Source organism: Pseudorasbora parva, chromosome 9 (assembly GCF_024679245.1).
Source record: "Pseudorasbora parva isolate DD20220531a chromosome 9, ASM2467924v1, whole genome shotgun sequence".
NCBI classification, from domain to species: domain Eukaryota; kingdom Metazoa; phylum Chordata; class Actinopteri; order Cypriniformes; family Gobionidae; genus Pseudorasbora; species Pseudorasbora parva.
This window is the reverse complement of record NC_090180.1, coordinates 30,108,316-30,120,057: the sequence shown is the minus strand read 5'-3', so window position 1 is coordinate 30,120,057 and position 11,742 is coordinate 30,108,316. Positions and strand designations below refer to the sequence as shown.

Here is an 11,742-nt window from a genome sequence, read left to right as displayed (position 1 = left end):
CTAAATTCATACACACGCCGTCCTCTGGCTTGTCATGTACAGTTAAAGATCAATGTTAAGATTCTCTGTCTAAAGGAGACACGTGCGAGATCACTGGTGACTAAGAAGCCAGAGACTTCAGTAAATGTCAGAATAATGATGTGGCAATGAACAGATTTGTCAATGTTTTCTCAATGGGAGCTGAGTGATAGTCTTCAACAGGGATTGTGGGATAGACCGAAGAAAAAATATGATGAAAATTATGCAAACGAGCAGCAAATTCTGCCACGCAGCAGCCAATCGCTCGAAGGTACAGGCTATGTTGTCATTAATGAGCATTTCATAATCTGAAGTTTCTGCTGGATTTAGTGTTTAAATCACATTACAGTAAATTTAAAAGTGCACTCTTTAAAAGTATATTAAGAAATATATTCACAGTCTTTATAAAGAGTTATATGTTAGAACTTACATGCCCTTTTATTTTATTAACATTATATTACCTGCAATTACAGATTTATAAAAATATCAGATTATTAAGATTTAAAGTGCACATTCAATACAATTATGCACACTTCTTTTTTACAAGGGGCACATACAGTCGGAATTTACTTTCTTGATAGACAATGTTATTCTAAAATAAACATTAAAAATGACTGTCCATTTCTGCTGACATCATCAAACGCTCTTATTCTACCTGTGAAAAGAGATCCAATCACATCCCATTCTAACGCACATTGACTGTAAGGATGCCCCCCCGCATCGTGATGTGTGTGTACAGGCGTGTGCGTGTCTGTTTATGACACTCAGCTTGAGGAGGTAAATCCTGGTTTCCTGGTATTCTGAACACGGAGACAGATCATAATCAGCGAGGAAACGTGGAATAATCTTGCACGGAGAAGAGCCCTGCACAAATATCCCCAGACACAAGCAGTGATAGGTTCTGTTTGTGATCTACAAAATCTATACAATGTCATAATATGATAAAGTCACTATCCTGTTTATAATGATGGTGAGTATTGTTAACCCCTAACAGTTTGTTAGGGGTTAACAGTATATACACGTTTAATTAGCAGAGATCAGTTTCCTCACCTCTCACACACACTGTAAAATCCAGCAGTGATTCTAACTAACACTTTTTAGTTAGTAGTACATAACTTAATGTCTCAACTTAATTGTAAAAATCTAGTAATCTGTACTATTCGCATTTACTCCGAAAACTCAAGTTAATATTAATTGATTGGTTTGAGTGCCATTTTGTCAAGCAAAAAACAAAACACCAAATCACCATTATGGTGATCAGTGTTCCCTTTGGTTGGGCACATGGAATATTCATATTGTCATTCTCTTCCTATAGATGCAGCGATGCAACAAGAAATAGCGGGTAATTGGTTTCAGTGGTTAGTTTTAACTACATTTTTTAAAAATACTGTATTATAGATATCTGTGTCTAGAGTAGAAATCACTATCAGCATATCAGCTTCTCTTTGCGAGATGAGTTTAGGATGTTTATCAAACCTGTCCATCCAAACATTTCCCATTATTTTTTATACAAGTATGACACAAATTGTCCATGGCATACAGCACTGCCATTGTTCATTTTAGTAAAACAAACATGGTATTTCTGACCCCACATGCACTCTGGCCACTGGAGAAAGAACGTAAAAAAGAAAAAATAATAAATAAATAAAATAAAACCTCATCTTATGTCTTGTCCCAAGATCTCTGCACCTGTATACATAACGTATTTCAAAGCAGAAGAAGAGATCCAGGCTCGGATTTCCTGCATGTTTATACTGATCCTGGACAGAAAAACAGATCCCAGAACTCTTGAAGGAAATTGGTGAACATCTGCCCAGGACTGTATGTTTAAATCTCAATCCCCTTATAATATCTTATTTATGAGCATATGAAGACAAACCTCATCCTACACGGTACTTAATTAAAAACAATTATGAAGTTTGTGAAATCTGATTCTGTATAGGCCTACTTACAATGTAAGTCTTTTGCAGCCTTTGTTAAAGTATTAAATGGGAAAAAAGCAATATAATCATCCGATGTTGTGCATATCCATAATTATTGTTCTTGTCTTTGGTTGTAAAAATAGGCAGTATAAAAAGTCATATGAGCATTACCATGTCCTGGTGACCTTTTAGCATACAATAGGATACAAATAAGAAAATATATATATTTTTTTAAATAATAATAATCAAATAAAAATATATTGTTATTGATATAACATTTATATTCATGTTATTTGATAGAAGTATAATTAAGTAATATGTTCGCATAACTAACCACATTTTTTTTATATATAGCTACAACTTAGATCCCTGGAATGTCTAACTTTTATTAAGTTATTTACATTGTTGATTGTGCTGATTCTTTTATTTGTGGATTTTTTTATGTTATAAAAACACACTTTAAGGACAAGGTATTGTGACGACGACAAAAGACATAAGACGTAAATTAATTAAACTTTGACTGGAGAACAGTACTGGAAAAAAAGGAAAATTAAACGTCAAAAACTTGTAGATATTATTCTTGCCTTTATAATAAAGCATGAACCCTTTTAAAGTAGCACTTAAAAGGTGCAAATGTTTGTCGTTTGGCAAATGCAAATATTAAACTGTCAAATGCTGTAATCATAATTATTTGTGATATGTATTAGTGATATCGATTATGTATGTACCTAAATAGATAGCTAAAAAAAAAACTAAAGTGTGAATTAGCCTACGACGGAGTTATTTATGATGCGTATGGATCATTTTTATATCAAATGATGTTAAACGAAAGAAGAAAAAACACATCTTTTAAGACATTAAAACTTTATTAATTCGCTGGTTTATATAATAATGTATTAGAATTCATGTATTTTTGGTCAATCACTTCATTAGGAACACGGGTTTTATTTAGTAGACTTTTGTGTTTATAAATCGGACAGGCCTAAACCTCTCCAAAACACCGACGTTGACATTTAGTCTAAATGAGATTTCGTTCATTTCGATATCCACATTCAAGCTCTCATTTATAAAGTTAAATTTGTGCACAAAATAGACAGTGACTTTTTGACCCTCCCCACCCCACCCCCAAAAAGGCACAGGTTCACGTGCAGGTTTCATTCATCAAGACCTCTCACAAATGATCATGTTTTTCCCTCTCTGGTTGAGGTAATTAAAATGGGAAAGGGCAGCCAAGACGTCAGGGGGAAAATCTGATCGTAAATTTAAATTGGAGACAAAATCTTCTATGTCAAAGGAGCAGAATCGAGATATTCAGGTAAAAGCGGCTATAATTAGACGGGCTGTACAGGAGCCCGTGGGTCGGTGAGGCGGGCTGAGGCTCGGGACTCAAGGCGAGTCTGTGTTAAACTGCGCGTTTTCCTGCCAGGGTGCTTGGGTTATCCAAAGGTCGGTGGGCTCGGCCGTTTCCCCCAAGTCTAAAATCACACTGGTCCCTTTATTCGCGCGAAACGGCTAGGAGCCAGCTATGGGCGGGTGGGATGTATGTGAGAGTTTTAGACTGGATGGAGATGCCAATAATAAATGGAGACTTGCTTCTTAAGTTAAGATAATTGTTGAGGCTTTCAAAAGGTCTGTTGCCGAATTCTGTGACCGTACACATAGGCGGCTAGGATTAGGATTGGGATTAGGATTATAGCTACAAAAATGCAAAATGATCTCACATCAATTTAGCAAAAAGTAACTATTTTTGGCGAATTGGTTGCTAATTAGTTCAATGTAAACCTGAATAAATCGGCAAAACTAGCATAACAAAACATTACACACTACTAAATCTCCACTTTAACAATAATCTTGCACACACACAAAGAAAAACAAACACATAATATAACACTTAATTTGAGCATTTACTGTCCCTTTTGACAGTCTTGGCAAAGTATGCAGGGATATAGAATTCCTAGCCCAGTTTCGGATGAAATTAAATTAGTCTAAATTAAAAGAAACAAGTTCATAACACTCAAAACAATGAAATCTTTCAGATCAGTTTTGGGACTTTAATAGTTAATTAGTTTGAACTAATTTGTTTAATTTGAGTTGGCTCTACTCAAACCAATTAATTATTTTTGAGCGTTAGGAAACACACACGTTTGGAAACACACACGTTTCCAATTAGTCACAGAATTCGAACAACACCTAAAATGGCATTCAAATCTATATTCCTCGTAAATAAGCACTGTTAAATCGTGTTAGATAGGCCTATTTGTTTTTATTCTGTAACCTAAACTGAGACGCGTTAAACCATACCAAAAGCTATTCTGCTGTGCTTCATCCATGGGGGAGCCATTTATTCGGCTTAAATAGAAAAATCGCGGGTTTCGAAGTACGCTGAAAAGGAGGCAACGGGGTGGGATATTTTTTCAGGACAAGTCTTTGAGCCTTTAACTGGCAGTTTGACTGTCAGACAGAGCCTGCGTCTATGTGGACTCCTAATTGAAAACAGATGGCGCTTTGAGGTTGGGCTGTATGTGCAGCAACTGTGAGTTTGAGACTCTGCTCTTTTCCATTCAGCCTCAGCGCTCAGTCAAGCATACAGGTGCACGGTGTGTTTCTCTCTCCTCAACCCTCCTGTCCTCACTCAACCGGCAAATGGAAACGTCTAGCGACTCGAATTGATCCAGAATGTGGCTCTGGTTTAGCGCGTGACCTGCGCGATGCAAATAGCATTTTAGAGGATGAGCCTTAGTGATCGAGCTGGTCATGATTCCCTAGTATTAGTTAAATTAGACTAATAAGTACTAAACAATACAAATAGACTCAATTAACACTCTTAACCATATTATGAAATAAGTAGACAGTGTAATTGCTAGTGTATGACTGGTTTGAAATACAATAATAATAGTAAGAAGAAAAACAACAGACATTAAATATACGTTTCATTCATTCAGTTAATTCAGACGCTCTATTTTCAAATACATTTGAAGGAAAACATTGTTTTTATTTTAAATTAAAGAGTGCATTTCCTAATATATATATACAAAAAAACAACAACACTGAGTTACTTAGCCTATTGTTTTTTTTTTTTTGTTTGTTTGTTTTTTTTTTTTTTTTTTTTTTGTCTTTTTTGTACGCAACATGATTCGTTTATTAATGCGAGCCATCCTCCAACAAATCAGCTCATCAGAAGATGTTGCTTTTACAAACGATTGGGGAAAAATACTGAACTATTAAAACTATTTAAATAATAGCTGCATATGTTTTTCATCTGTCTTGTTAGTGAATAAAAGCATTGACAACAATCTCCTTGAAGCAACAAACTCGAGTTAGCTTTATTGGAAAAGGACCGCGGAACCAGTTCAGGTGAAATTCATATCACATCTTCAGTTGTTTTCATTTCCCTGTGCATTTTACACTGTAGATAAATTGAACGAAGCACACTTTGCCATGAACAGATAGCTTCAGCAGCCCAGCAACTCATCACGATCTTGACACTGAAACGGGTACATAAGTAAACACAACGTATATTCGTTCACCATTGCAATAACGAACGTAGATGTAAAAACAAATATAGTTCAGTGAATAAACAGTTTAATGGTTCTGTTCTACAACGGGAGTGCGTGATTATGCGTCTCCCTCCTGACTGATAAATGATTATGAAATGAACATAAATGAACATTTTAAAAAGCTATTAGAACTAGTCAAGAATTTTAGATGTAGCCATATTTTATTTACATACATACCTATAAACTTAGAAATGTGTTTTCTTATAAAATATATTAAATGTGTTCATTTTGGGGTTTTCAGGGAGCCACAGTATATAACGCTGTTGTGGCGCATCTACATTTGGAGAGATTATACTGTATCTCCTCCAGCGCGTCGAGTTACGCTTCATTATCAGCACAATCAATTGCTTTTGCCTGTTGAATTCTGTCAAGTGAAAGTGCTCGTCGAAATGCTCCTACGGAAATTGAAACTGGAATGTTTTGGAGAGAGAAACATCAAAGGAATGCTCAATACAAGCACTTTTTATGTGTCGGATTCAGATCCATGTAGTAGAGTGTGGGAAGGTGTGTGGAGATGCTTACAGGAATGTAGCGGAACCATTTGCATGCGGAGAACGGGATATATATTATGTTTCAAAATAACAGTAGATCAGTTGAATTTCAAAATGTAGTATACATTGCTGTGCGTAATCTACAGCCTATCAAAATGGAGGGGCGCATGAAAGCTTGCATGACCAACACACCTAGCCTATAAAAACAAGTGTTCTATCGAAACAAAATGATGATTAGGATTGTGTGGCGTTTTATTAAAAATTATACATTTTAAACCTACGTTTTAGAAATAAAAGGCTTATTTTCAAAAGGGCTAAAAAAATATGTTAGTTTACGCTTGAACAGCCGCTCGCATAATCCTAAGTCTATTCGTCAATGCTTTATTAATATTTAAATAGCTTTCAATCTGTTTTGTGGAGGAAGAAAAAAACGTGATACTGACAGAATGTGTTAGCTATTTGAAACGAATTAAAATTGGAAGGCTATCAAAGAGAGTTGTCAACGCAAATTAGGCCTCGTGCAAAAATCCGCCAATAAATCTTGCCTAAAATCGAAACGTTTTAACTCCGAGAGCACGAATGAGCAGTGGAATTTCAAAACGAAGGCCTAAGCAGCGAAATACGCGCCTCTTCACCTGGAGACTGTCCTATAATTCAGACAGCTGCTCTGTTGAGTCTCGAGCGGGACCTCGAAATCACACAGATTTAAGAGACTGGTTTGGAGTCCACAGCACGTTCACTTCGCTTTTCACCTGTGGAATTGTTGATGGTGCCTCGGCGGCCGACATCCTCCCTGTTGACCCCCGTCCCTTTCTGCCTTTTCCGTCTCATGAAAAATGATTCCTGCGCACTGATTGAATTTTATTCCTTCCTGACCTGGCCCGTTCTGTGAGGGCGCCATCAATCTTGCGCTTAACACGACGTTTGTTTATTACTCGGGAAAGGCTCTAATGACTTTTATGAGCATGATTACAACTTTTTTGTGTGGGGAGAGAATGCGCTATGAAAGGCCCAAATTCACTGTGACCAGACGCACAAATAACTTAATTTGTAAGTGTCATGTTTCATACAAGACTTACTGATAGGCCTACTGAAACGTATTATTATTGATATTATTAAATACGCTGTCATTATTATTATTATTATTATTATTATTATTATTATTAAACAATCTATATTTTAGGATATTATTATTGTTTATTATTGCTGTTGTAGTTTCGCCGTTTTCTCATAATATATATATATATATATATATATATATATATATATATATATATATATATATATATATATATATATATATATATATATATATATATATATATTAATTAATATCCATTTATTTAATAGGGCTGTTTTATCCATATATATTCAGAGGCTAACTGAAGATGAACATTATGAAGAAGCGACATAGTTTTTTTTTTAATTTAATTTAAAAAACTCCGAACGTGATATTTACAACATAGCATAGGCATACCATATCGAGTGAAAGAGGGCGAACCCGAGACGTTTTGTTGACGCACGCAAGTTAATTGGCCGATTAATTAACCGCTGTAATCACCAACCGCTCATGCAATGAAAGAAAGTATGTGAGGCAATGAGAACACGTGTGCTTTTGCCCTCGGGTCTTAGGCCTATACCTGCTGCAGACTAAAAATACACAATAATCAAAACCACAATATTTCAGTAATAATAAGAAAACACTCTAAAAATGCTCTTTCTTAATGTTGTTTCTACCCATATTTGGGTCAGTTTTTAAAAATTTTTATTAGGCCATATTTTAAACCCAGCGGGTGGGCTTATTTTACCCAAACAGCATTTTAGACTGTAAAAATAATAATAGGCCTAATAATAATAATAATAATAATAATAATAATAATAATAATAATAATAATAATAATAATAATAATACAAACAAACAAACCCTTAAAACATTTACAAGCAGCAGCAAGCTTTCATATGTGAAGCATGACAAATGTGCTTTTACACCCTTTATTTATTTTTTTACTTAAAATTGAATTTAAAAGCCTCTAATTGCTCATGGTATCACATATGCTTAATAAAATGAGGAGAAAAAAAATACCATTCGCTTATATCATAATAGAATTTCTGAATTTATATTTGAATTTTAATGTTTAAAAAAAATCAGAAATATTAATATAAACATACTGACATGATGTTAGTGTAATTTATTTAACTGTCGAAAGATTTGCCCTAATATGATCTGCATGTTTTGTTTTTGTGAGTTGTTCGACTGGAGGTTTTGGGCCTTTTCTGAGGACGCGCCTCTGAAGTATTATAGTATGAAGCCCAACTCTCGTCGAATCCTCCAGTGGTGATTGGAGTATCTATGGCATGTCTGGTATGATATTAACCAAGCTATGCTCAAGTAAACACGTGGACACTGAACACAAGCGGTGAATTACAATGACCGAAACACTGTTACCAAAGGCCTCGGGTCAAGATGATGACAGACAGACAGCTCAAGTCTGCCATGTGGAGTTGCGTAAAGCAATAACGACAAATTAGAGCCAAACACTTCGTAACCTCGCAGCAATTAAAATATAAATTGTTATGCACAGAAACATTTGGTTTCACTACTACCTTTCCTACTGCATGTAAAACTGAAAATCTGCACTTTAAGTACCCTTCAGAATGACTTGTTAATAAAGTACTTTTTAACTTAAAATAGATAAGTTATACAACCACTTAAACCTTATTATTATGTAACAATTGAATATGTTTACAGTTACTACAAATAACAGTAATGATACGATAATACGCCTCGACTTTTTTATACGTTTTTTGAGAACTTAAATTTTAATCACGAGACGTTCTATTTGATATTCTATATTCAAAATATTCAGTATATTAAATGTTTCTACATTTTGCTGAATATATATCAAGTGATAAAATGACTAAAAACCTATACATAAATAGCTAAAATTTGTTTAAAAAATCATATAGGTGAAGAATTAATATTTAGCATTGCACAATTCCCTCGCATTCTGAAATAGGGTTCGTTTGCATGAGGGGCTTGTGATTATTTTCATATAAATCAACGTGTATGATCAGAGCATATTCATTTGTAAATGTGCGGTTGGAAGCATTTTAAGATTAGGCGGTCGTTTGGATCAAACAACGCTCGGCTGTGCCACGGTAACACACTTAAACACGCTTATGTGGATCATTTCTGTAGGCGAATGGCCCAGTCTTCAAGCAACAGAGCTCTAAATGCATTATTACTCTATACTAGCACACACTTCTGTTCCTGGCAGGGCTTTAAGAAACCAGGCGTAGCCTAATTTTAACTCAAATAGCATGGCAATTTATTAAACAAACAATGCAGTTCCTTCAGAATACTTTTTCAACAAAAGGAGATAGTTTGAAAGAATATGGCGTTATACATGTTCCGTTCCTTGTTATAATGGAACATTTGGACAATGAATGCAGTTCAATTTAGAAACACTTTTTTGGTGTTTGGTCCATAATATCCGGCTACACTTTAGAAATAAATTACTATATGCAATTTACACGTAATAACAAGTCCATAAACGTCTGACGCATTTCAACACAGCCCAGCATATAGCTCACAAAAACGAAGAAGACTTACGTGTTATTCGAAGTAACACTGTCCTTAACAAACCAAGATCAAGTGTGTCTGACTCGCGTTTGTGTTCTTTTTCTTTTCAGTCCATCACGGGTAAATATCAGCGTCTCTCGGTATCGACGAAAAGAGGGGGAAATCAACAACAACGACATAGAGAAGAAGCTCGAGAAATACTTGTTTGGTCAAAACTTGCTGCAGTCATACACAAAAGCCCCCGACGTGCGGTATATGGGCTGACTCGGGGGAAACGACATTTGACAGCTGTTATTCCCGTTCACCGGAGAATTATTCAGACCGATTCTCTGCGACTCAAACATCTCTCGAACCGAATGAAAGTTCTGCTGCTGCGCCGGGTACGTCGCGCCTAGATGGCCAATGTCTCCGGCCTGGTTTAGGTACCATGAAGCGAGGCGCCCTTGGTGCGGATGATGGCCCTCCTGGGCCGAGCTGAGATTCCCGTGGCTTAAGGACGACGTGGTGGTCGTGATCGAGTAATCAGGCAGAGTTTCGTCCACGCTGGTAGTGGTCGCCAAGTGGCCCGAGCGATCTCCGCCCGCGTACAAGCTCATGGCCTGCATGTTGCAATGATAGGTGGCGTTGGAGGTAGTCGAGATAGAGTTCTGGCTGCAGGGAGAGCTGTACACGGACGTCTGGTTGGGAGAATAGTTCAGGGACAACGTGGGAGTAATACCTGTTCGCGAGGACGCCACGAGGGACGGGGTGAGCTCGCCGGAGCTCTGAGGCGAGCCGCGGAGGGAGGTCATGATGTTGTCCACGCTGAAGCCCTGCGCAGCGGCCTGGCCCTGGTGGTGGTGGTGATGCTGCTGCTGCTGCTGCTGTTCCCCGGCGCTGTCCAGGCTGAGAGAGCGGGTGGACGGGATGCTGTGCGGGCTGCCGCTCGACATGCTGCTGCTGCTGTCGGGGCTCTCTATCTTGGGAACGGTGCTGAGCGTGGGCGAAACTGCCTGCGGCGGCGTGGACGTGCCGTTCTCAGTTTTAATGTCCTGGATGCGCACGGGCACTGACTGTTCCTGGTCGCGGCCCTGCTGCGCTTGCGGCGGCTGCTGTTGTTGCTGCTGGCGGGAAGGTGGCTCTTTAACGTTTCGGTCTTCCTTATCCTTCATAGCGTCCTTCTTTTTGAAGCGCCGTCGTCGCCGCAAAAAGCTGCCGTTCTCAAACATATTATACGAGTCCGGGTCGAGGGTCCAGTAGCTGCCTTTGCCAGGCTTTTTGTCATCGCGCGGCACTTTGACAAAGCACTCGTTCAGGGACAGGTTGTGTCGAATGCTGTTCTGCCAGCCCTGCTTGTTGTCCCTGTAAAAGGGAAAGCGCTCCATAATAAACTGATAAATACCGTTAAGGGTCACCTTCTTGTCCGGGGAGTTCTGGATGGCCATAGTGATGAGCGCAATGTAACTGTACGGTGGTTTTACCATATCCTTGGGCTGCGGCTGCGGCGTGTACGGTCCATACGCCCTCGCCATGCTGGCGGGGTACTGGTCGTGGGCCGCGTGAGAGTACATGCTCATAGGGGCTGGCATCCCGGTGTACCCCCCTCCGGCGGCGGCCCGGTAATAACTTTGGTCGCTGCTTATGTACGGCACAACTCCCAGCGAGTTGGGACTGGAGACGGAATAGCGCGCCTGCATGACTTCTCTCCAAACGGTGCTGGCAAAGAACAGACGTCAAGAAGTCTGAAGCAATCCACAAATCCCCTTGAAACGCGCCTCCTCTGTCACTGTGAAGGCAGTCCACCCGAGAGAGTCCACCGTATTTACAAAATGCGACTGTCGGACCGGGTGTTGATTAGACTCGCGTACTTGCCACCTCTTTCTGTCGGAGCGCGCATTGGAAAACTTCTGAACACTAAGCATCGGTCACTACATAATACTTTTGCGCACTTCAATTCTTTTCCCCTTTTGCTGCCAGTAAGACTCCTCCCAACAACATCTAAGTTGTCCAATGGGAGGTCGGGCCGTGCAAAGCGAGCGGCCACACACAAGGTTGAAGAAAAACGAGAGGTGTTGGGACGTCCCAGCCCACCCTAGCCAAACACACACTTCTCCAGACTTTCAAGAACCATGCTCTCCGCAAACTAGCGCGGATACACATCAAATCGAAAATTAATAAAGAGATTGTAACAC

The 11,742-nt window shown here is 38.6% G+C and overlaps 1 protein-coding gene across 1 annotated transcript; it reads right to left on the bottom strand.

The window, feature by feature from the left end:
- Positions 1-9,188: 9,188 nt before the first annotated feature.
- On the bottom strand, positions 9,189-11,476 carry foxc1a (forkhead box C1a). Its single transcript, XM_067453210.1, has one exon. The coding sequence runs from the start codon at positions 11,245-11,247 to the stop codon at positions 9,781-9,783; it is 1,467 nt and encodes a 488-aa protein (XP_067309311.1). The 5' UTR covers positions 11,248-11,476; the 3' UTR covers positions 9,189-9,780.
- Positions 11,477-11,742: the final 266 nt, after the last annotated feature.